The following is a 21606-nucleotide window of genomic DNA, read 5'->3' on the forward strand; positions in this document are numbered from 1 at the left end:
AATTGAACACGTCTGGGCTTGGATGAAGCAGTGGATTAATCAGCAGTATCCACATCTTAAGGATCTAGGGGATTCGCAAGCAGCGTACGATGAATTGGCTCGAGTAATCGTAGAAGCATGGGAGGCTATTCCGCAGGATAAAATCGACTCCCTAATCAAGTCAATGGATAACCGGGTGAATGCCGTACTGCGGGCAAAAGGATGGCACACCAGATACTAAATCAAGAGACCTAATTAGGAAATTAGTACGATTATAATCGCTAGACATTAACGGTCATTTTGAGCTATTTTTCATAAAATTCCGATCAGAGTTCAGTGTGTAGTAGTAAAATGTATAGAGTAGAGAACAGTTAGGGGGGGTGGTAAAATTCGTGTGCACGGAGACTTTTGACCTAGTACTGTATTTAATGCTTCTGCAATAACTTTCCTCCACAGATCATCCCACTCTTCCGAGTCAACATGCTATGCAATGAGGGCAAACCGTCACACATTTTATTATGCCCCTTGGTTCACTGCAAGCGCTGTTAGAAGTGCACTAATTGTATCACTGTTTCATCATACTGCCTCTATGTGAGCTTCCATTGAGTTGTAGACGTCCTTAGCGAGTAATACGCTCCAAACACGCTCCAAATCCGTTGCATACTCCGGTCCTCTGGTCATGGAGGTCTACTTTCTGACACAAATGAACCATACTTGATCCGAAATCACATTGTAGGTCACTGGTGGCCTCCGCGACTGCAAAGCAGACCAAGGATGCAGAGTGCTGCTTCTACCGCTTCTATTTGCTCTTATCATCAATCTTTGTTTTTCCACTTTGCTTTCTTCGATGTAAGCAGAACGTGATCTAAAGAACTCCCAGCACTGCCACATCGAACATAATATGCCATCATAAAAGAAGCCAAAAAAAGACAAGACGAGAAGAGTTTTTCTATCATCTCTTAGCGAAACCTTACTCCACAACATCGCCGGCCATCTTGATTTCCTATCCATTCTCAAGCTAGCAGCTACAAGCCACTCCTTTCGACGCTCGTTCTTGCCTTTGGCAGACTACATTTCTCCCTTCAGGCCAATAAACACGAAAGACCACATTCCGAAGCGGCTCGCACCTCCAGCACGAATATCTTTCCTTCCGAACGAGATAGCACTTCGCATCATGATATTCTGTGATTTCGAGTCCCTCCGCAATCTATCTTGCACTAGTTGCAACTTTTTATCACTATCACCATCGGAGTGGTTTCAAGTAAAACTTCTGGAACTCGAAGTTGCATCGTTGGATTTAACTCGTCAAACTCACCTCAACGAACTTTCCAGCAATCCCTGCTATACGTGCCTGCAAGCCTTTGACCGGTCTCATTTTTCCTTCGTCTTCTGGGGCGAAAGACACGCTTTTGGTGGTCCAAAAGCTGCTGGCAGGACTTGCAAGACATGTTGTCGTTCGAACCGCAAAAATGAGACTAGAGCACCTCAAGAATTGTTCGGGGACAATTTTACACCAATTGAGGATTGATGACCAAGCTCATGGATCCTCCACGAATCACAATGGGCTTGTGGGATATCCGAATTGTTGGGGATGCTCCGCTTCGATAGCCTTTAGAGCTCAAGCCGACAAGATAATGTCCTCCTTGAAATACGGAAGAAAATTTTCTGACTGCTGGCAAGTCTGCACACATTACCTTTCACTTTGGTTCTAACTCAAAACATTGTAGAACTCTGTCGCGTATTGGCACTCAGTAAAAGCTTGGGGCTCTTCTGCCTCAAACACAGCGCTTGAGCAGTAACTGGTCCGAATTCCGCATCTTTGAAGAATGTCAGAATACTCTCAGATAAATCTTGACCTCTCCAGACTCCATTTCCACTTCGAGACCTGAGCACATGTGACTGTAACCTGAGCCATGAATAGGCAGCCCTGAGATGTGGCTATGCAAAGTTGTTCCGAGTCTCAGCAGCCTTGAGCATCCTGAAGGCCGAGTTTCTGAGGCCAAGCAAGCACTCCAAACAGCCTGCCGAGACGAGAAGAGGGTCTTCGAGGAACTTCAGCCATTCGCACAGTCCAAGGGCTGTAGGGCATTTCTTGTTCCTGAAAATCATGTTGTTCGTAACTGCGCTTGGATCGTGTCCCTTTTCAGCCATTCTGTGTATGACACAGTCGAGCACAAGCGTTTCAAGTGCTTCGAGATTCTCACCATTTCCCTCTGGAGCAGACAACCTGGCATGCTCAAACCTCTTCATAATCAAGACTGTCATCAGAAAGAGAAAATTCACGCCTCTTTCGTGGTAGGAGCAAAAAATTGACGTAAACGGGTGCGTTAAAAGTCTTGTCGTTAACGACCTTTCGACAGTCGACGCACCGAAACATCTTCGTTTCGTGCCCACTATGCCCATCTGCCCAGGAAAGCTGTTTTCAATCTCTTCGGAAGTTGGGGAATCGACAGTATCGTAGTTGGCTAGGGACAACACTGAGCATTCGATAGAAACTTAGACTTGTAACAGACACACTTCCGAACCACACTACAAGGTCGCCAATCTCTCAGAAATTATATGGTGTGTATTTGGGTCTGTCATTTATAGGCACGTGCGTAGAGTACACGAAGGTGGACTGGTGACAGTGATGATTAAGGCAAGATAAATCGCCTTGGATTCAGTGTAGTGATAAGTTATTAGTGAAGCCAAACGGACTCATTCATGCGACCTACTTAGACATGCCTCCTGCTGCATTCTGACATGGCTGACTAGACAAGATTTCAATTAAATTTAAATTATTATAAGATCAAAATTCAATGCTTCAATGTATACATCCTCCATGGTCTAGTGGCCATGGGCTCTTCTCTACATAGCTATGATACAAGTGCGATCTCAAGTAGAAAAGGTGCTCACGAGTGGCTAGGTATGGTCACGTGCCAGTGACGGTGGCTAGCTACTAGCCAAGCATGCAGTGTCTCGTGTAGTGCCAAGCCCTGGCCTGAATATCACATGCAGGATCACACCACATTTTACATATCTATATGATCACACACGATCAAAAGCCTGGTAACTGGGTGTTGAACCAAAAGGACTGCGTCTCTCGGACCGTGAAATAGCTTATGTCTGACACTGGGACATCAGTCAAGCACACGAATCGTTTTCCCATACTTATCACACGACCTGGAAGATATTGACCTCGCAATACAGCAAAGGATTACCTGCACAATTACGCTTAGCAATATCGCCCTTGCACCAAGCAAGTCATCGAAGTGCGTTTTCGGTGGAAGAGCCTAGCCATGCATCTTCGACTGCCTTTACAACGCGTATTATGCCAGCCTCCTTACCGTTGGTTTAAGGAATGTTGTACTGGCTGGGGACGCGTTAATTGATATACGGTTTCAAATGTCTCTCCCCTTTCCAAAGCACGGTTCCAAGTATGGTCTTTCGTCTACATCCACCAATGGCTTATGCGCATTCTTCGTCCTATGCCTCCCCTCTGACAGGAATTATTGGATTCACGCAAGGCGGGTATTCCATGTGTGTGGACTCCTTCAACAGCTTTCCTTTCGTCTCTCGTTCTGTGAATTTTCTTACTATACTTCCCTGAATCCGCCAGCTGCTCCGTTGTCCTCTCTTCATCAAGGACCTTTAAGCACCCACACTACGTTTTGTTTTGCCTTCATCCGTGCAATATGTTCGAAAGTTCTGAAGGAAGCGGCTTGTTCAGACTCGTTGTTGTCGGACTGTACTCCCTTCTTCTAACTTCCCTTGCGGAGACAGTAATTGTACTTTATTTATATGCTACTCAAAGTGTGGATACTACAATCTCTGCCAGTCTCATCTTGAGCTTTGTCGGTGTGAGTTCGCCTAGTCCATCGTCGTTTCGTCAACGACTTACCTCTGTTGAACAGTCGCAGCTATCACTTTTATTCCTGCTAGTCCACTCGTTGCTCGCTCGCCGCCAGAGACTGGCTATCATGTACAAACATTTCCGCTCGAGCTTGAGCTTTATTTGCAGGTTTCTTCCTCGCCTTCTCATCATGCTCTGGATGATTGCTGCAGCGGTCGGCATAATTGTAGCTGCAAGGCAGCCAAAATGTCTGCCTGGTCGTGCAATGCAGAACTTTTGGCAGATTGGTCTCAGTTGTCAATTGCACCGAGCGAATGTGGGCATAGCTGTCGTGGCATTGTGAGTAAATGCCGTGGTCTGCAGTTGAGGTATCGCTGATAGTGTGACAGTGTCTCGACCTGCACAGTCTTTTGCTGCATCGAGGTTTCCAATCGACCATATCAAGCTTCCCTGATGGGCATTACGCAAGCCGACTCAGATGACATTTCCGGCCTCAAATCATCCCACTCCGACGTCAGCTGGTCTTCTACCTCGAGTGCAGATTTGTTGAAACGTGAGAAGCAGTACCACTATGGACCTAGTGACCTTGAGTGGCGAGCATCAGACCGAGCACAATGGATCCAAAAACAAAATAGTGTCTCATCTCGGCCTGCCATTTACCCGCCAACCCTTAGATACTCATCCACTGGGCCTCTTTCTCTACCTGGCTATTTCTACCTGGATAGAAGAACGGCGGCCAGTCTGCCCCAGATCCCATACCCACACTCACACCGCTCTGGTTCCGCGTCATCAACAGCCACATATTTACCTTTCGCACTTGGCGATCCATATAGCCTCTCGCCCTTTTCTCGAGCTGGCTCTACAGTTTCCACGATCAGTCGCTCAACTTCTGGTACTAGCGTTCGAAAGTCGCTCCTTTCGACTATGAGACGTGCCTCAGAGCCGGAGGTCCCTGTTATACCTGCCAAATTCCTTGATACCAATACGAAACCACGATTACAACGAAGCCCAACACTTCCATGCTCATGGTCACCATCTCTGACACATGTTCCCTTGAGCGCAGATCCAGCGATCAGAGCATTTAGTTCAGAGAGCGAAAGTCCTTCTCGCAAATCAGTAACACGCGGTCAGGATGCACCATCAATGGCTTCTATCAATGGTATCCGATTCGTCAAGTCTTCGCTAGACTTAAATCTATCTCTACAAGCTTCGTGCATCCCTCCTGAGCTACCAGTTCGAGCGCGAGGCCATTCAATACCTTCAACTTCAACTTGTGCAGATTCTGCATGTGCGAATAACCCAATAACTCCAACTGTCACCTACTCTACCCGTCCTCGCATCTCGACCGCGCCGTCTTCATCAACGTCATCACTCCACATCCCCAGACTAAGGCCCTCACTGGCATCCAATCCAGGTGATGGCAACGCTGCCCAGCCGCCTCAACTTAGCCACTATCCTTCATTAGCCTACAGCAGCAGAACGACATCATCCACACCTTCAACAAATTGTGCCACTTATAACATGTTGGAGGCTCAACGAGTCAAGAGACGATGGGAGCTAGCCAGGAGTAAGGAAGCCAGTGCATATGGCATGGGAGGTTGGAGTACCGTCCCACCAGATGACAAGAAACAGATCACGAGCTTGAGTAGGGCAAGAGAGAGGGGTAGGGAGAAGAAAAGAGCTTATACGGCGTCATGATGGATCGAAAAAGAAGGATTTTCAAGCGAAGTGCCTACAGCGCAAAGAAACGTGCTTACACCGCTGGTTTGAGAGAGCGGAGGGTATTGATCGAAGACGATCTAGGCCTGATTGCCCAGATCTCGATTCCACCGATTGACTTTCCAGCATAACTTTCCAAGTTTTCGGTTTCGGCTCCAACTTCTCCCGTTTCCTTTATTACGAGATCTTTCAATTCACTAACGAGCCCGTGACCCAGATTCTGTCGACTATGGAGTAGTACTATACTTAGACAGCTAAAGCTGTGGACGACCCAAGGAGACTGCGGTGGACTGCGTAAACGTTGTGCAAAGCTTGCTCTAATTTTCAGGGCACTTTGTTGGATAGCAATGACGTCGCAAATGATGAATACCCTTGACGATTATTGAGTCAAAATAAACGGTTGCAGCTCTTGTCTTGTACGCTTGTCATCAAGCATACATTTCCCGCTGGCAATCGACCAATCTCAAGTACGTTGAGCAACAGAAGCAATGTAGAAGGCCTTATTCCTGCCGGTCTTCCAACATCACAAAAGAAGGCGGTGGTGCAGGGCTACGCTAGGAAGAATATGGGAAGACAAAGCTCACTCAAAGCTCGAGCAGTTTCAGTCACTTTCAGATCTTCGCAGTTCCAGATGAACGTTCGACATTCGAGCCGACACAAAGGAATCGCAACGTTTGGGGAGCAGGATCTCATTAATAATGTTGGCAGGATTTCACAACACAATTCAAGTTTGGTGTTGCAAGGCGCATGCAGGAAGGATCGAAGTGGCGCATGTCATGCGGCCGACTTGAAACGTGCCACTCGAGTAGTACCGCCTTGGCATAAAGTCAAGATGCCAAACAAAACATGCCAAGAGCTGATTGGATTGATGGTGGATATTTGTAGCATCTACAAACACTCACCTCTTTCATGTTCCAGGGCGCATGCATTTGCGCAGGATTACGGAGTACGGAGTACCAGAACGCTGATACAGTCCACTACAATTATGGTGCCAGCAGGCCGCTAGACCTTGCGCTGTCAGACTGTGTTTAGCACGGCATGATAATTCAGCTCCCAAAAAGATATTTGGTACTTGGTACGAAGTATTATTTGCTGCTATGGCTGTGTTCTCATTCCTTCGGGTGAGTCGTTGACCAGTCAGATAGGCAAAGCAGCGCCATGTTATTCAAATGACATTCCCATCTGCTAGTTTATCCAAAACATTCTCGTCCTCTGCATTGTCAAACAGAGAAGACTCTCCTTCCTGAGCAGCTGTCTTTCACTCTTGTGCGTTATGATAATGTTGTTCTCATTCTTCTTCTTGACATGTCTGTCTTCTGTCGCTGTTGGCGTACTGGGTCTCTATTCACAGCTTCCACTCCCCCTGCCTATCCTATCCCGCTCAGTTGAAAATTACACTCCTCCACCAACATTGACATTCGATATGCCCATTGATCATTTCGATGACAGCGATACGCGAACATACAAGAATCGATATTGGATCAACGATACGTTCTACCAAGAAGGCGGCCCGGTTTTCTTTTATGATGTTGGCGAAGGAGCCGTTAGCGATTTACGTGTTATCCAGTTTCTTGGCGAACATGGAACCCGCAGTGCGCCTCTGCGACTGGCAGAGAAATTTAACGGCATGGCTGTTGTTTGGGAGCATCGATTCTATGGGGGAAGTCTGCCATTTCCGCTCGACAAGGACACAGGGAAGGCACTGGAAGGCTACGATGCCTACAAATATCTCAACACTGAGCAGGCTCTGGAGGACACCGTGTACTTCGCTAACAATTTCAACCCCCCCGGGTACGAAGACAGTACTTCCCTCTCACCATCAAATACTCCATGGATCTGGGTTGGAGCAAGCTATTCAGGGGTGCGCGGAGCAATTATGCGTGTGCGAAATCCCGAAATCTTCTACGCAACATGGGCGTCAAGTGCTCCGGTTCAGGCACAGATCGACATGTCAGTCTACGCAAATCCGATTCAACAAAGTATGCCTAACAACTGCTCAGCAGACGTACACGCGGCCGTTGCATATGCAGACAATATCCTTCTTCATGGGACGCCAGAAGAGGCGTCAACTCTAAAACGGGCAATCTACCTTGCGTCCAACATCCACACTGATCCGGCGATTTTGGAGATAAATCAAGTCGATGTTGACAGCTTGGACTATTATTCCTTGGCTGCAAACTTGTCGCACCCTTTCTATCTTAACGGGTATTCCTTTCAATATTACAATTATGCTGGGTCTTTGGGCGACTTCTGTGACTTTCTAGAGTCCTGGAATCCAGAAACTGCCACCGAAGTTGACATCGATACAACGGGCAAAGAATGGTTGAGGAACTCGGCCGACGGCGATCTCACTACTGGTGGTGTTGCAGCCTCTTATGGAGACGAACAAGCGTTTTATGCTTTTCTCTCTGCCACTGCAGATCAGAGTCAAAATACCTCTCGTGGTAGTGATGACTTCTCGCTACTAGTGGATAACATGTCATGGAACTGGCAGTACTGTAGCGAGCTCGGATATTTCTTGGTCGCGAATGCTTCTGACTCAACAAGTCTTATCTCAAGATTCCTTGACGTTCCTGGCCGGGCTCAACATGATTGTAAAGATGTTTTCTCATATGCGCCCGACTTACCGGATGTGGATACCATTTTGAAATACGGAGGCTACTCTATATCCCCCACCAACACCCTTTTCACGAACGGAGAACGTGATCCATGGAGGACGTTGGGAGTTCAGGCCACCAAAGAGATCAACCCCTCTGCAAGTATCAGAGAGAGCACGATAGATGTGCCAGCATGCAACGCTCCACCAGAAGGAGGTAAAGTTTTTGGGGTCATCTATTCGGATGAGGTTCATGGCTCGGATATGGCGAAGTCGGTCAAGGAGGTCGAAAGTGGAAAGGTTTCGCCAGCTGATACCGGGTTCCACTTATTCAGCAAAGCATTAGAAAAATGGCTGGAGTGCTGGAAGCAATAGCAATATTTGGATCGTTCTGATTTGTGTCGCAGCAAGGAGTCTGGAGCAGATGGCTGATCCGGGTACTGGTTGAATGTCGGACATCGGTTTTGGTAATCCTTCAATCATTGAATAAGATCTCTGAGGCTTGCACTGTCGACTCATCATTATCTTTATATATGTTTCCTTGGTTTCTCAGCTTATCAATAATTCACAACAGACAATACATGGCATCGGCAAGTATGAAGATGTTGTAGCTGGACCTACTAGTACTTGACTGTATGCGAGATGCCAAGACACTCTCCATCATATTGGAGCTGATGTGGATCCCTCCCGATCGCGCTAAGACTGATCAGTCTATGTAAACAGCGCTAGGGATGCATGACATTATCTCCGATCTTTTCCTCCATCTTCTCTTGCTCTTCACCATACAACATTGCACATCAAAAACCGTTCGGTTCAGCTGGGATACAAGGATTGATCAATTTCATACCGAGTGTTCAATACTGCAAGCATTCCATTCACCAATCACACCAACCACAACAATCCTGCATCGAAGCGCTAAAACAACAACAAGAATAATCGGGATTCCACTATTCAACATGACTTCCAGCATGACATCTCACGCTACCATTGGAAACTCTACCTTCGCTGAGCCTCGGTCTGCTGAGAGCACCATGTCTTCTATTGATGGTCCATCTGACTTCACCGAGAATGTGTTCGAGTACATGAAGAGCAACAAACAAACAACCGCCAAAAAGCCACGTCTTGTCAAACCGAAGGTCAAACCAAAACCTAAACGTCAATTCAAGCAGGAGGAGTCTGGCATTATCATTGGGAGTCCATCTGAATTCAGTGATGATTTCACCGACTACACGATCAACAAACGAGCCGTATCATCTCCTGCAAAAAGCGAGAACAGTGATCTGGATGGTCCGTCTGACTTCACCGCGAATATCGTTGATTACATGAAAGGCAACAAGCCATACTCTCCAACAGCGAGGGATTCGCCTGGCTTTGTCGGTACCAGAGCAGCAATGTCTTCTTCACCGGTACACAAGAAATCTATTGACAACAAAACCGTGTCATCTCCTGCTAGAAGCGAAAACCCTAATTTGGATGGTCCTTCTGACTTCACGGCGAACATCGTTGGTTACATGAAGGGTGATAAAGCAGATTCTCCACCACCAAAGAATTCACCAGGTATCGTGGGTGCGGGAAAAGTCAAAGCTTCTCCACCAATGCGTGAGGACGCAGGCTCCAATGGCAGCAAACCCACCTCCCAGCCGAACTTCCCTCCATCGAGCCAGCTTGCTGACACCGTCCCAAACTCTGCTCCGAAGATGAACCAAAACCTTGTAATCAATGGCCCATCCAACTTTACTGCCAGTCTTGCAGCATTCATCAACGAGTCAAGCGCAAGATGTGCATCTGTTCATACCACATCGTCGCCAAAAGTCACCATTCGACCCATGTCCTCTCCTGCCAGAGTCGAGAACTTCGAGGTCGATGGCCGCGCTGATTTCGCTCCCAAACTTGCCGACTACATTGATGAGAAGACGAAAGAGTCTGCAACTGTTCCTACCTCGCCCGTGAGCAAGAACAACACAAATATGACAAAACAGGCTACTTATGTTGAGGAGATACCAACCCTCAACATGCCGTCGGCCAAAGCAAGGTCTTCGTCGAAGCACGATAATTCTGGAGTTAGAGATCCATCCACGTCTGCTCGCAATCTTTCCAACTTTACGCAAAAGAAAAGCCAGCAACCTGTCGCTGCTGCCAGGTCGATCATCAACCAGAAGGATAATACAACCACAACCAAAATGGCCACTCCAGCTGTGAAGACTACACCTCTGAGCATGCCACCTACCAGAGCAATGTCCTCATCGAAGCATGATGATTTCAATATCGAAGGCCCAACTGACTTCACGGAGAATCTCGTCGACTCTCTCAATGGCACAAGCACAAAACCAGCTTTGACTCGCAAGAGCGACAGCAAGAAGACCGACAAACACAGCCCTACTACGAAGACAGCAGCTATTGGCAAACCGGCTCCTAGACCAGCTCACGTAGCGAAGAAAGATGGTCTCGTAATCGAAGGTCCATCCGATTTCACGGAAAACCTCGTTGACTACATGAAAGGCACAAAGACATACTCTCCGCACGCGAAGACGTCCTCTTCCGCAACCATTGCTGTCGCTACCAACTCCACTGAGACAATAGGCAAGGCTTCCAGTAGTGGACAAGAAGACGAACTACGCGCAGAAATTGCTCGGCTTCAGGCTCTGCTGCTACAGAAGGACAAGACAATCACTGGACTCCAGGACTCTCTTGCCGTCGCGGAGAACAAGTCTGCCGACCTGCAGTGTGAGTTGGAGCAAAAGTATACAACAATCGACAAGCTACAGACCTCGCTGAAACAATGCAACCAACAGTGCCAGGGTTTGGGGTTTGAATTACATCAGATGAAAATGGAGGTTGATGAACTTCAGGGGAATCTGAATGTAAGTACAAACTCTGGCCCAGAAGGCGGAAAGCAGGACGCTGATGGTCATGCAAAGGACGTCATCATCAACACTGTCCAACCCAAAGACCAAGTCATCAACCGCCTACATCACAACAATGAGAACCAATTGGGCCAGATTGCCGACCTCCGGTCAGAGATTGCCGACAAAGACCTACTACTCATCGAGACTGTTGAGGTAGTCCATAAACCACAATCTGAGACGGACTGTGAACTTCTGAAGGACGCCTTAAGCGAACACGCCAATGCCCTCAATACCCAGCACTACATATCTGACAACCTTGCTGCCGAGAAGAAGGAATTGGAGGGCACCGTCGCGTCGCTCCAGAAACGTCAAGCAGAGATGGAGGAGAAACAGGAGAAAAGGGAAGAGGAGTGGCAAGCAAGAGTAGAACTCTTGCTGCAGGAAGTGGAGAGGCGGGGGGCCGCCTGCATGGAACTGTGGGGGCAGTTGGAGCATCCCGGGGAGAGGGATGAGAAGGGGAGACAAAAGTATACGTATAAGTATACCAGAAAAGGCACCAAGCGTGCTTAGAAAATTTTCCAAAAAAATCTAAATTGTGATTTGTTATGGCGTTGTGGTGGGCTCTTGGAAATGTTTTGGATTTGGAAAAGTCGGTCGTTCTTGCCTCTGTTTTCGGTTTGTTTTTGTGTGTTGGGTTTGTCTTACTAAGTAGTAGTTGGTGGGCGTCCTGGGTCGTCCGTTCTTGTCTTTTTTGAGATACCCCATTCGCTTTCTTGTACAAAGCGCAGTCGCTCCTCTGTCTTTTCTCTCTTTACCGGGGATTGTGGCGCTGCTACTCTGGGCTGGTGCGGTAACACGCCCGCCCGAGTGGTGGCTGCCTGCCTGGGTAGAGGGGATGTGGCGGAGGAGGGCGGATGGTCGGTCCTTGGTTGGTCGTTCGTTGCTGCATTTTGGGTGGTGCTTTCGTTTTGGGGGTTGGTATTAACTTAGTGGGCGCCATGTGTGGTGAGAGAGAAGACTGTCGTTTCTTGGTTTGCCGCTGCTGGTTTGTGGGTTTTGCGGCTTTGGGTTGCTGGAGTTTTAGTTTGGGATAGACAATGCGACATTGGGAATCAATCAGTTTAGGTATAACCTTTTTCTCCTCCCTACTGACTTTCTGCTCCTCCCGGTTTCTCAGTCGTCAGATCTGGCTTGGCAAGATTTCATCGTCTTCCATGCTCGACATTTGAAAAGTCTCCCCATATCATGCTCGCCTGGATTGACACATTCTACGCCCTTTTCTCAGCCCACCACGTCTCCACTCACATCTGCTTCAGCAGCACTGCACACCTACAGCAGAACAAAATCTTCGGGGCCAATCTCGCGAAGACCGTTCGCCCTGGTCGTCGTACTGCGCCGTAAAATACCTATCTACCTCCTTGCTTTGACAATACACCATTCTTTCTCGAGAACAGCGACATCTACAGCAGAAAGAGACTATGACGCTTACCTGCAGAAGTACCATTGGCGAACCCGTCCAGTGATGCTGCGCCTCTTCCTAGTCCACCCTTCGAACCGTAGGCGTTCTAGCTTATCCACGTCTATATAGCTTGCCAAAGATACCAGGAACCAGAATTCCTCATGAGCCCACATACTGTCAGGTCTCTTCCTCTCGCAGAGAAATCCGCAAGCTTTCTTGAAGAATCTACGTTTGCTTCCCGATCGAACAAGCTTTCGAACCTCGATGTGCAGACCTCGACAGACATTATGTGCATGTGCCTGCATCGGTACCCGTAATGATGCAAGGCTCCTCCAATCACGATTCAGATCGAAGCGGGTGACCCACGCCCCTGCGTCGAATGACTCGCACAACGCCGGCTCGGCGCCGATGTGGCATTTGCAGGATGTTGAGTCTGGCCAGGTAGTAAGTATGTACGTAGGATATAACATTCGGATATGGGGGTACAATGCTGCCCCTCGCGCTCAGGCCCCACACCGAGGCATCACCGTGTGGATCTCCACTGTACCATTGTCGCTTGGCGAACCGACAATGGTATTGCTTATACTCCGTATTTGGTCAAGATCGGGAACCTTTCTTTTTGTCACTCAATCGCTAGCTCGGTCACTAATATTCCCTGCACTTCCCCAGTAAGATCCTGGGGTTATGTTCGCAATTTTGTGGAGCAACGGTGTGTCTCGACAGGGCCTGAGCTTCCCCTTGTTTCACTGGGCGCTGGTTAGACTTTCCTCGAGAGGCCTACTACTACGTAGTAGACCAATTTCCTACTCCGGCAAATCGGCAAGGCAGAAGGTCAACGGTCAGTCTGCATCATTTCCGCCAACAAGCTTGCGTGTTGACGCCTTAATAGGCCTGACACAAACTACTTCGTGCAACTTAATGCGCTGCTACCCGGCAAGCTCATTTTCTCCATAATTGTCATGCTTAGATTTTGCTAGCCCGATAGCTTCGGCATGTTGACTTCGAAGAGGGTCTGGGGATGGCATGCTTTCCGTCTCGCGCCCTTGGTCTCTCAAACAATGGCCATTGGTCAATCGATATTGGCCAAGTTGGACCAAAGAGTCCACCCGGTCTGGGCTGAGCTCGATATTTGATGTAAGTTGCCGCAATCGGACGGGATGGAGGTGTCAAGTGACCAGTGTTGTGGCCGGACCATACTAGCCACTGGTGTAAATATGTCCGGACAGAGAAGAGTTCGTCTTTGTTCGCGTCTGCCCTTTCTTCTGGTTTCATCCTGCTTCGTTGTTGAGATACTCTGAAAGGCTGATTTGAAAGCGCATTCCAATCTTCCTCGTCCCATCCCTTGCGTCTTTCTCTTCTCCCGTCCTACCATTTCGTGAAGCGCTGTTTCATTAGTCAAACCAATCCTTCTTGTGAATATGGGAGCTTTCTCGTGCTTTGGCTGCTTCGGAGAGCAGAAGAACTCAAGCCCAGAATCACCTAAACCAGCTCGCCAGGTTTTGGCCAACGTCACTGATGAAAAGAATGTCTCATCAGTACGAAAGGTGTCCACCGAGCACGAAGCCATTGGGAAGGAGGACGCAAAGAGTGCCACTCCCCAAGATGTCTCACCAACTGAAGAGGCCGTCTCTACATCAATCAGAGCGCCGAGTCCTCTCTTGGATCCCAGTGTTAATCTTCCACCTTCAGCAGCAATTGAGGGTTCTTCGATCAAAGATCCGTTGTTGACCGAGAAAACGCAAGAAGTACAAGCACCCGCAAGCTCCAAAATATCCGACGCCAGAACCTCTCCAACAGACGTACCTATTTCTCAGCTTATCCGCTCTGCATCTTCCGCCTCGTCGCGCGGAAAAGCCGATAGTGCAGGATCATCGCTGAAGCAGGTCTCTACAGAAGCCACAACCCCACCACGCACGCCAGTAGAGACAGAAGCAAAATCTGTCTTAGCAGCCCAACTTTCTGCGGAGAAAGTAAACACCGAAATCAAGACAGATGATACGCCACAATCCTTAGCAGAAGCAGAACCACTTTTTCCCCCACAAGTCGCACCTCAACCCCCAAACGATATCACCGACCTGAAAATAATCGAAGCATTGCCCCCATCACCACCACCATCAACAGACACCAAACCAACCCTCCATTTAAAAACCACCTCCCCACTTCCAAGTCCCGGTATACGCCGTCCCTCCTTCGAAGACGACACCCCAATAACACCTCTCAACCCGCAACCAAAACCGACAGGTGTCTCTGATGCCAATACCAGCACCATCACAGCTACTACTGACTCTTCGTCTACCTCCATTCCCGAAAGACTGACGACCAACCGCGTCTCCACCGCCCCCGTAGAATCAACCACTCTCGCAAGATCCAAAACCGAAAAGCGAAAAAGCGGACTCACTCGTTTTCTCTCCGTCTCCTCCCACAACAAGGGCAAGGCGGAAATAGATGGAAAGGAGAGGAAGAGACAGAGCCGATTTAGATGGAGTGGGATCCCCAGCAAAGAGATAGATAATGAGGAGCCGGCTCCCGGGCTGGCTGTGGTGAAAGAAGGAGAGGGAGAAGAGCACAGGGAGAAGGAGAAGACGAGTTTAGAAAAGGAGGTTGAGAAGGAGGCTGAGAGAGTGAAGGTTGAGGGCAGGAAATGGAGGGAGGAGGGCGATAATGAGAGTTTGTATTGCTACTAGCTAGCTTGGGTTGTCTTGTATCAGAGGGAGAGGAGGAATTGCTTTCCAGTTCTACCTGACTCTGGCATCCAGGCTTGCGAGGCAGATGCCCCAGACACGGGAGAGGGCGGCATTGCATAAGCTGCTGACTTAGTGGTGGGTGGGTTGGTTGGACGCCTGACGATAGGGCATCTGTACATAATTTAAATGCCTGATTTACGTTGACTAGTTACTACCAATGACGGACTTATGAGGAATGAATTTACTGCTATTTTTTATGATCAGGGGATGCATCATCGTGATTGGGCCAGGAGAGGTGGAATTTGGGTGACTGGTCCGGGTTTAGTACGAGTGAGTACTACTAACGGCTGGGTTGATGATAGGTCGCTTCGTATCGTGCACTACTTACTCCTTGATAAACAGGTAGATAGATAGACGGTCTAGGTTAATGAATGAATGTACGGGGGAAAGCAGCGGGGAAGAGAGAAGAGGGAGGAGGGAGGAGGGATGTTGTAACATAATTACTTACTCTGTAATCCACAAAGTTGGTACTCCGTACATGTTCATGTTCATGTTCATGTTTCATTCCTTCAGGGTTGAGGTGAGTCCCATTTAACTAGTTAAATTCGATTTGGGGTTCCTAAGTTATCGATTGATTGATTGAATTGGTTGGTTGATTACTTCCGTAATTTGTTAGGCTATTGCGAGACTGGAATTTGATTGATGCTTCCAGAATGGATAAATGGCCCGGGTCAACACTTGATAATACTTAACTAGAGTACCAGTTGACTGGACGCTTACAGGGTACATGGAGGGGGTGGGAAAATGATTTGACTACTAGTAACGACAGTTAGTCACCAACTCTGCTACTTAACTAGTTAGTGACTAAACACCGCTCTTTCGTATTATTGGCCTTTTCCTTCAAATCCTTCCATCCCCTTCTCGCCCTCGCAGTATAGTTCAGGCTCTTGCTACGATAGTGGTGGACAATGGGTTATTACTATCAACATTTTCACTAACTTACCAACCACCGCAATTTTGACGGTTTCACTCCCATTGACTGGTCCTGCGACCACCCCCCCTCCTCCTTCCTGCTCTACCAATCCCCTGATCTCCCTACGGTGCCCCATGTATCAGACACACCTATTAGGTGAGTATCCGGACGGCAACCATCCGTTCGTCCGTCCGTTTTTCTCACCAAAAAGCGCCTCATCCCCATACCTCTTCATATACATGCCCAACGCCTTGACGGGGAAGTAGAATTTATAGTTCGGGTAGGTGATCATACTAGTATCCACGATCGACTCGGTCAGCAAAACTCCTCACCACAGTACATTACTCCCCCCTTGAACGATCAAAAAGGACATTCAGTCATCCGCGTAACTCACCAACTCTGATTGAAAACCCCCTCGATCCCCTCTTGCAACCACTCGCCATTCCGTTGCTGCCTCCCAACCACCATGGCCAAGGCTTTTTTGATCTTCTCCTTGCCCGGATATCCAGCCTCCATTAACGCGATGACCGCCCAAGCAGTCTGCACCACCTGACTGCCTGCCCTGTGGTGGACATATTCTTTGCGTTCGCAACTGCGATAGTCCTCGCCCCAGCCACCGTCGTCCATTTGTTTCGAGAGGAGGAACTCGCACGCTTTCCCCACTTGAGCGCTATTTTCATAGTTCTCGCCAACGCTGGCGAGCGACTCCAACGCGAACATGCCCGCGTACGTGAAGCAGATTCCCCAGCTCCCATACCAGGATCCGTCCTGTCGCATCGCGCGGCGGATGTATTTCAATGCCGATTCTTTGATCCGGTCGATTTCTTCTTTGCGGTAGTCTGAAAATCTTTGGAAGAGGGATAGCACAGTCACTACCGCGGTGGTGCACTCAGGATAGTCATATTCCACCATGATGCGGCCAAAGACTTCGGCTGCATTGAGCCATTCCAGTAGTTCGGAGCCGCGCTGGGGCTCGTAGGAAGCGAAGCCGCCGGAGCGGGGGTTCCGCATTGTGAGGAGGACATCGATGGCGTCGCGGATGCGTTCTTCGGATATGATTTCAGGGTAGTTGTGGGTATTTTGGAGGAGGAGTGTCACTTTGAGGGCTTCGGCTGTGCAGTCGCTAAGAGTGTAGCCTTGAACCTTGGTGCTGAATGGCCAGGCACCCTTGCGGGATTGGCGGTAGCAGATTTCTTGGTTGGGCACTTCTTCGCGGATTTGGTGGTCTTCGAGGAATGCTGCGGCTCTCTGGACCATGGGTTTCCATTTGAGAGAGGATGCTAGGCCGGCTTCGATTACAGCTTGAATTAGGAAGGCGGTGTCCCAAACTTGACAACCGTTTGTGCCGTTCATCAGCATGCCCTCTTTGTTCATCCACATGTAGTCGTTTAGCCGGTCGATGTGACGGTTGACGGAGTCGCTGTTTGGTCCGTCGTGGATGAAACAGCAGAGGGTGTTCATGGGGGCGTTGACGGGGGCTAGGCCAGCATAGTCGGTGTTCTCATCCTCCATCTGCACCAGGTCCCATACCCAGCCTTCCGCACGTCGAACCAGCGATTCGTAGCGGAGATAAGGAAACCAGATCCAGACCAGGAGCCAATTGATCACATTCAGCAGCCAGGTCTTGGGATGATAATTATCCTTATCTGAAATTGAGTTGCGGTGTGATCCAAAATCCAGACTTTCATATGGTTGAGTATATAGCTCTTGTCGAAGCTGCCGAGTCAGTGGTGTTGGCTGTGCAACAAATCGTTTCGAGTAGATGTATGACATTGGTAGAAAGACTTGTCGCATGTGAATCCACCATCGCCAAGGTGCAACTGGCATCCAATCTGGCAGAAGCCACACTTCTGGTGGAACAGGATTTACCGCTTCCCATTCCATCACACCCAACACACTCAGCCAGAACTTTGCCCAATGCGGTCCGTACACAGCACCTCCTAGCTGGTGGAGCTTACCCCTGGCTTTTATCATCCTCTCGTCCTCTTCACTTGCTCCAAGGATTCTCAAAATAGTGTAATTCAGTGCTGTACCGAAGACAGAGCTCTCTCCTTCCACGTGCAAGCCCCATCCACCATCTTGCTTGTTCTGTCGTGCAAACAGGTATGCTTTGATCTCGGTGGCATATGCCGGTGGGATAGGTGTGTCTGTGACGTACAAGGTGATAACGTGGCCTGGAAGAAGGAAGAGAGGTCCACCATATTCACACGCCCAGTTGCCTGGTGGCAGTTGTAGATGGGAGAAAAAGGAGAGACAGTTGTCTATCGACTGCGAGGGTGTGGTGGCCGGTGGCAGTTCTGGTAGACCCTGCGAAGATTATTGCCGGTCCAATAAGACTTTACCTGAAGGGAAGCCTTACGGTTGGAAGACCAAGGTGATACTTGTCAGCTATACTCTGCGGCCACTTCTGGACCTCGTCGTTGTCTGTCAGATAGTGCCATGTTTGCCGTCCCGACTCGTCCAGGAGTCTCCATCTTGAGTAATCAGTTTTCTCTGGCCTGATCACCTGGCCATTCTGTTTCCCAGCACAGCCATTAGCTATGGGGACTTGCTGCGCTCCTTTCCGTGTCTGCACCATCGCAGGCTAGGCGACTGGTGTGCGCGCGTGTGGGGAGAGAGTATGATAGTAATCGTTATTATTCCAAACAAATTCTGCCAATCCGGCGAAACTTCGGCTCTCGGGAGCGGAAAGAATGCGGGGTGATGTGGCGCCACGGGCGGGTTCCTGCATTGACTGGCGGTCCGCCAAGGGATATGCGAGACAGCCACCCAACTGGAAAATGGCACAAATCATTCGGATTGGTTACAACCCTGGACCATGCGACCATGCTTGAATTGATATAATATGTCTTCACGAGGGCAGCCGTTAGACTACATCGAGACCACCTTCCTCACCATCCTCTCCGAAATTGAAAAGCGCCCATGTGGAAGGCCGAAGATCACACTCAAGCGTATTGTTGGAGACAATCCGCACCAATGCCACCGGGACACAGAACGAGAAGTCACCTACTCATGGCCCGGCAAGAACAGGGACGAGGCATGGCGATTTGGTATTGAGACATGGAAATCCTACCACTACGACGGAGGCTGCCTCTAATACCAAAGCACAGCATGCGTCGGCAAGATCCTAGCAGAGTTACACGAAGCCCTGCATAGTGGTGTAACAGTGACCAAGAGGTGACTTCTCCTCTGGCCAAACACTTCGTCCTCAATTGACATCATTCGAGGGACATATACTACCGAGATCCCGAGCTGTATGGCAAACAAGCCCTTGTCGACCGATACGTGGATGATATTGCATATACCTGCAATGTCACAAGGAGGAAGCTCAATGTGGTGAGAAAAGCCCCGACTAATTGATTGAGCAGGTACTGAGGTAATTATAGACTGCAAGTGCAAAAGGGCTGCATGCGGGCCTGCTTCCGTTTTGCCTAGCCGGCAGTACACCAAATGCAGTCAGCACATTTGTCCGATAGTGCCATGGCTTTGGCTGAACATGGTAGTCCTTCGAGGCTGTCCCTGATTCGATCCACCACTCGCAAGAACACAGTCTTGCTCACCTTAACTGGATCCTGGTGATTGAGAAAGAAGTGCGCAGACATCCTAACTGCGGTCTCTCCACGAAGCTTGAACGGTTATAGGCAACATTCCGGTCATTGGTCGAGAAACGGTTCCAATGGAACAGCATCAACGGCCCTGGCCTCATGATAACGGTAAGCCCTTTCGATGTCATCTCTGGGTTCCTCCAGCTCAAATTCGCTCCAGGCAAAAGGCTATCCCGACTTAGCCACTCGCCGCTTTCTGCGCACCATCTGCGACCACCGGACCTGGCTTCATCGACCTCAACCTCCCATATTCGGCCTCTTCGATGCCGATCCTGACGGCATCAATATCATGCAGATATACTGTCAAGGCTCGCAGTCGCTGCCACATGAGACCGAACTGAACGTGCCTGAAATGCAATGGCTTGGAGTACGGGCAGCAGACGTTCTTGCAGAAGTTCAGAATGACGAGTCCGTGCTCAAATTGACGTCAAGGGACAGGAGGAAAGCAGTGGCAATGCTTGGGAAATTGAATCGGGAATCCGAAGCTGTTGTGGATCAGCAATGCAGGATCGAGCTGCAGAGAATCCTAGTGCTGAACGTTAAGGCTGAAATCCAATTATTGGAGGATAGACCTGGTGGTCTTGAAGGGTGGCTGAATGGGAGGATTAAGACGCAGTTGAGGAAGAGCATCCACCTGTAAGATTTTGAGCAGGCCAGCTTGGACATTCAACACCCTTAATCCAGCACATCTCCCATCAAGAGGAATCATGACTTGCTGTGCTTTCTGGTATTGCAAACAGATAGTCCCTGTCTAACCCTAACGCCTCGCTAAGCCCATCCCTCCCCCATATGCAAGTCCGTAGCCAGGCGCAAACGCTTTCTCCTTCATTTCTTAACCTCCAATCCAAGACTCTTCCAGATCCCGTCCTTGACTTTCTCCTCAAATTGCGCCCTGTCGTCTCTCCACATCTTAGCCGCCTCCACATTGGCTGGACTCTCATCATTTGGCTCCGCCAACATGCTCATCACCGAGATCAGTATCTTCTCGATACTCTGTATGGGGCTCCATCGCTCGGATGCGCTCTCGTAGTGGTTGGGGTCATCGCCCGGTGGGTGGAGGATCGAGATACACACTTCGCCGTTCGGGTATACTGTCGGGGGATATGCATCAGCCCAGAATTTCTGGGAGGTTCGGGTTGAAGAAGGATTGAACAGGATTGGATCGCTCCGCTAGACGATAGGAAAGTGTACGTACCGTTAGGATGGAAGATGTCTCCTAAAAACTTCATCTTAGGCGGACTGAGCGGGTAGTCCTTGGGGAAGTCGAGTATAGCCGGGAATACTCCGCCTTCGAAAGGGGTGTCTTTAGGTCCATCGATAAAGGCCTCCCAGACGAAGGGTTTGGCTTCGTCGATCGGGTAAGCGAGTATACCCTCCGGTGGGGTGCTATAGAGAAGGCGGTATTCGTGCCAGAGGCGTTTGCTGGCTACGTCGGAGGCCATGGTGGATACGGAAACTAGGCAGAGAAGGTATAATCACTGCGAAAGATATAATAACCGCGATAGCAAGATTGGAGGCTACACGTGAAAGCGTGTGTGACCAGGTTATGAACGCAACTGTGTGTAATGATTCTTTGCACCCTCTGAACAGTCCGCCAAGACAATCCAATCCACCGCTCTATCGATCACATGAGTTGACCTTACTGCTTTTGCGACCTGCTGCTCGGAAACGACCCAACAGCACAGGCTGTTTCCACAACAATCATCAAAATCAACCTGAAACTCTGCTTTTCTACCCCTGACACAGCTGCAGCCTTTTTCGTATACGATATATAAGTATTAAGCGAGAGAGTCGTCTTTTACGGACTAGCTCTAAACTTGGCTTCACGTGTTCCACAGCTGCTGTTTTGACGCTTTTCGAGCAACCACAGCAAATACGCGTGATGTGCAGTGATGCAGCGATGCGGCAGAAGC

The 21606-nt window shown here is 49.1% G+C and overlaps 6 protein-coding genes across 6 annotated transcripts; 4 read left to right on the top strand and 2 right to left on the bottom strand.

Annotated features, from left to right (window-relative positions):
• Positions 1-6953: 6953 nt before the first annotated feature.
• EPUS_03033 (uncharacterized protein) lies at positions 6954-8501 on the top strand (the record flags this gene model as incomplete). Its single annotated transcript, XM_007802975.1, has 1 exon — positions 6954-8501. One exon carries the CDS (start codon positions 6954-6956, stop codon positions 8499-8501), a length of 1548 nt encoding a protein of 515 aa, XP_007801166.1.
• A 581-nt stretch (positions 8502-9082) lies between these two features.
• Positions 9083-11542, top strand: EPUS_03034 (uncharacterized protein; the record flags this gene model as incomplete). Its single annotated transcript, XM_007802976.1, has 1 exon — positions 9083-11542. One exon carries the CDS (start codon positions 9083-9085, stop codon positions 11540-11542), a length of 2460 nt encoding a protein of 819 aa, XP_007801167.1.
• A 2307-nt stretch (positions 11543-13849) lies between these two features.
• On the top strand, positions 13850-15115 carry EPUS_03035 (uncharacterized protein; the record flags this gene model as incomplete). The annotated part of the gene is made up of 1 exon (XM_007802977.1): positions 13850-15115. The coding sequence occupies one exon, from the start codon at positions 13850-13852 to the stop codon at positions 15113-15115; it is 1266 nt and encodes a 421-aa protein (XP_007801168.1).
• Positions 15116-16478: 1363 nt separating this feature from the next.
• Positions 16479-18666, bottom strand: EPUS_03036 (uncharacterized protein; the record flags this gene model as incomplete). Its single annotated transcript, XM_007802978.1, has 2 exons — positions 16479-18395; positions 18448-18666. The coding sequence occupies 2 exons, from the start codon at positions 18664-18666 to the stop codon at positions 16479-16481; spliced, it is 2136 nt and encodes a 711-aa protein (XP_007801169.1).
• A 267-nt stretch (positions 18667-18933) lies between these two features.
• Positions 18934-20333, top strand: EPUS_03037 (uncharacterized protein; the record flags this gene model as incomplete). Its single annotated transcript, XM_007802979.1, has 7 exons — positions 18934-19138; positions 19199-19265; positions 19316-19424; positions 19475-19543; positions 19592-19678; positions 19730-19801; positions 19854-20333. 7 exons carry the CDS (start codon positions 18934-18936, stop codon positions 20331-20333), a joined length of 1089 nt encoding a protein of 362 aa, XP_007801170.1.
• Positions 20334-20518: 185 nt separating this feature from the next.
• EPUS_03038 (Ubiquitin-conjugating enzyme E2 G2) lies at positions 20519-21135 on the bottom strand (the record flags this gene model as incomplete). Its single annotated transcript, XM_007802980.1, has 2 exons — positions 20519-20784; positions 20889-21135. 2 exons carry the CDS (start codon positions 21133-21135, stop codon positions 20519-20521), a joined length of 513 nt encoding a protein of 170 aa, XP_007801171.1.
• Positions 21136-21606: the final 471 nt, after the last annotated feature.

This window comes from Endocarpon pusillum (genome assembly GCF_000464535.1).
Source record: "Endocarpon pusillum Z07020 unplaced genomic scaffold scaffold189, whole genome shotgun sequence".
Classification (NCBI taxonomy): Eukaryota; Fungi; Ascomycota; class Eurotiomycetes; order Verrucariales; family Verrucariaceae; genus Endocarpon; species Endocarpon pusillum.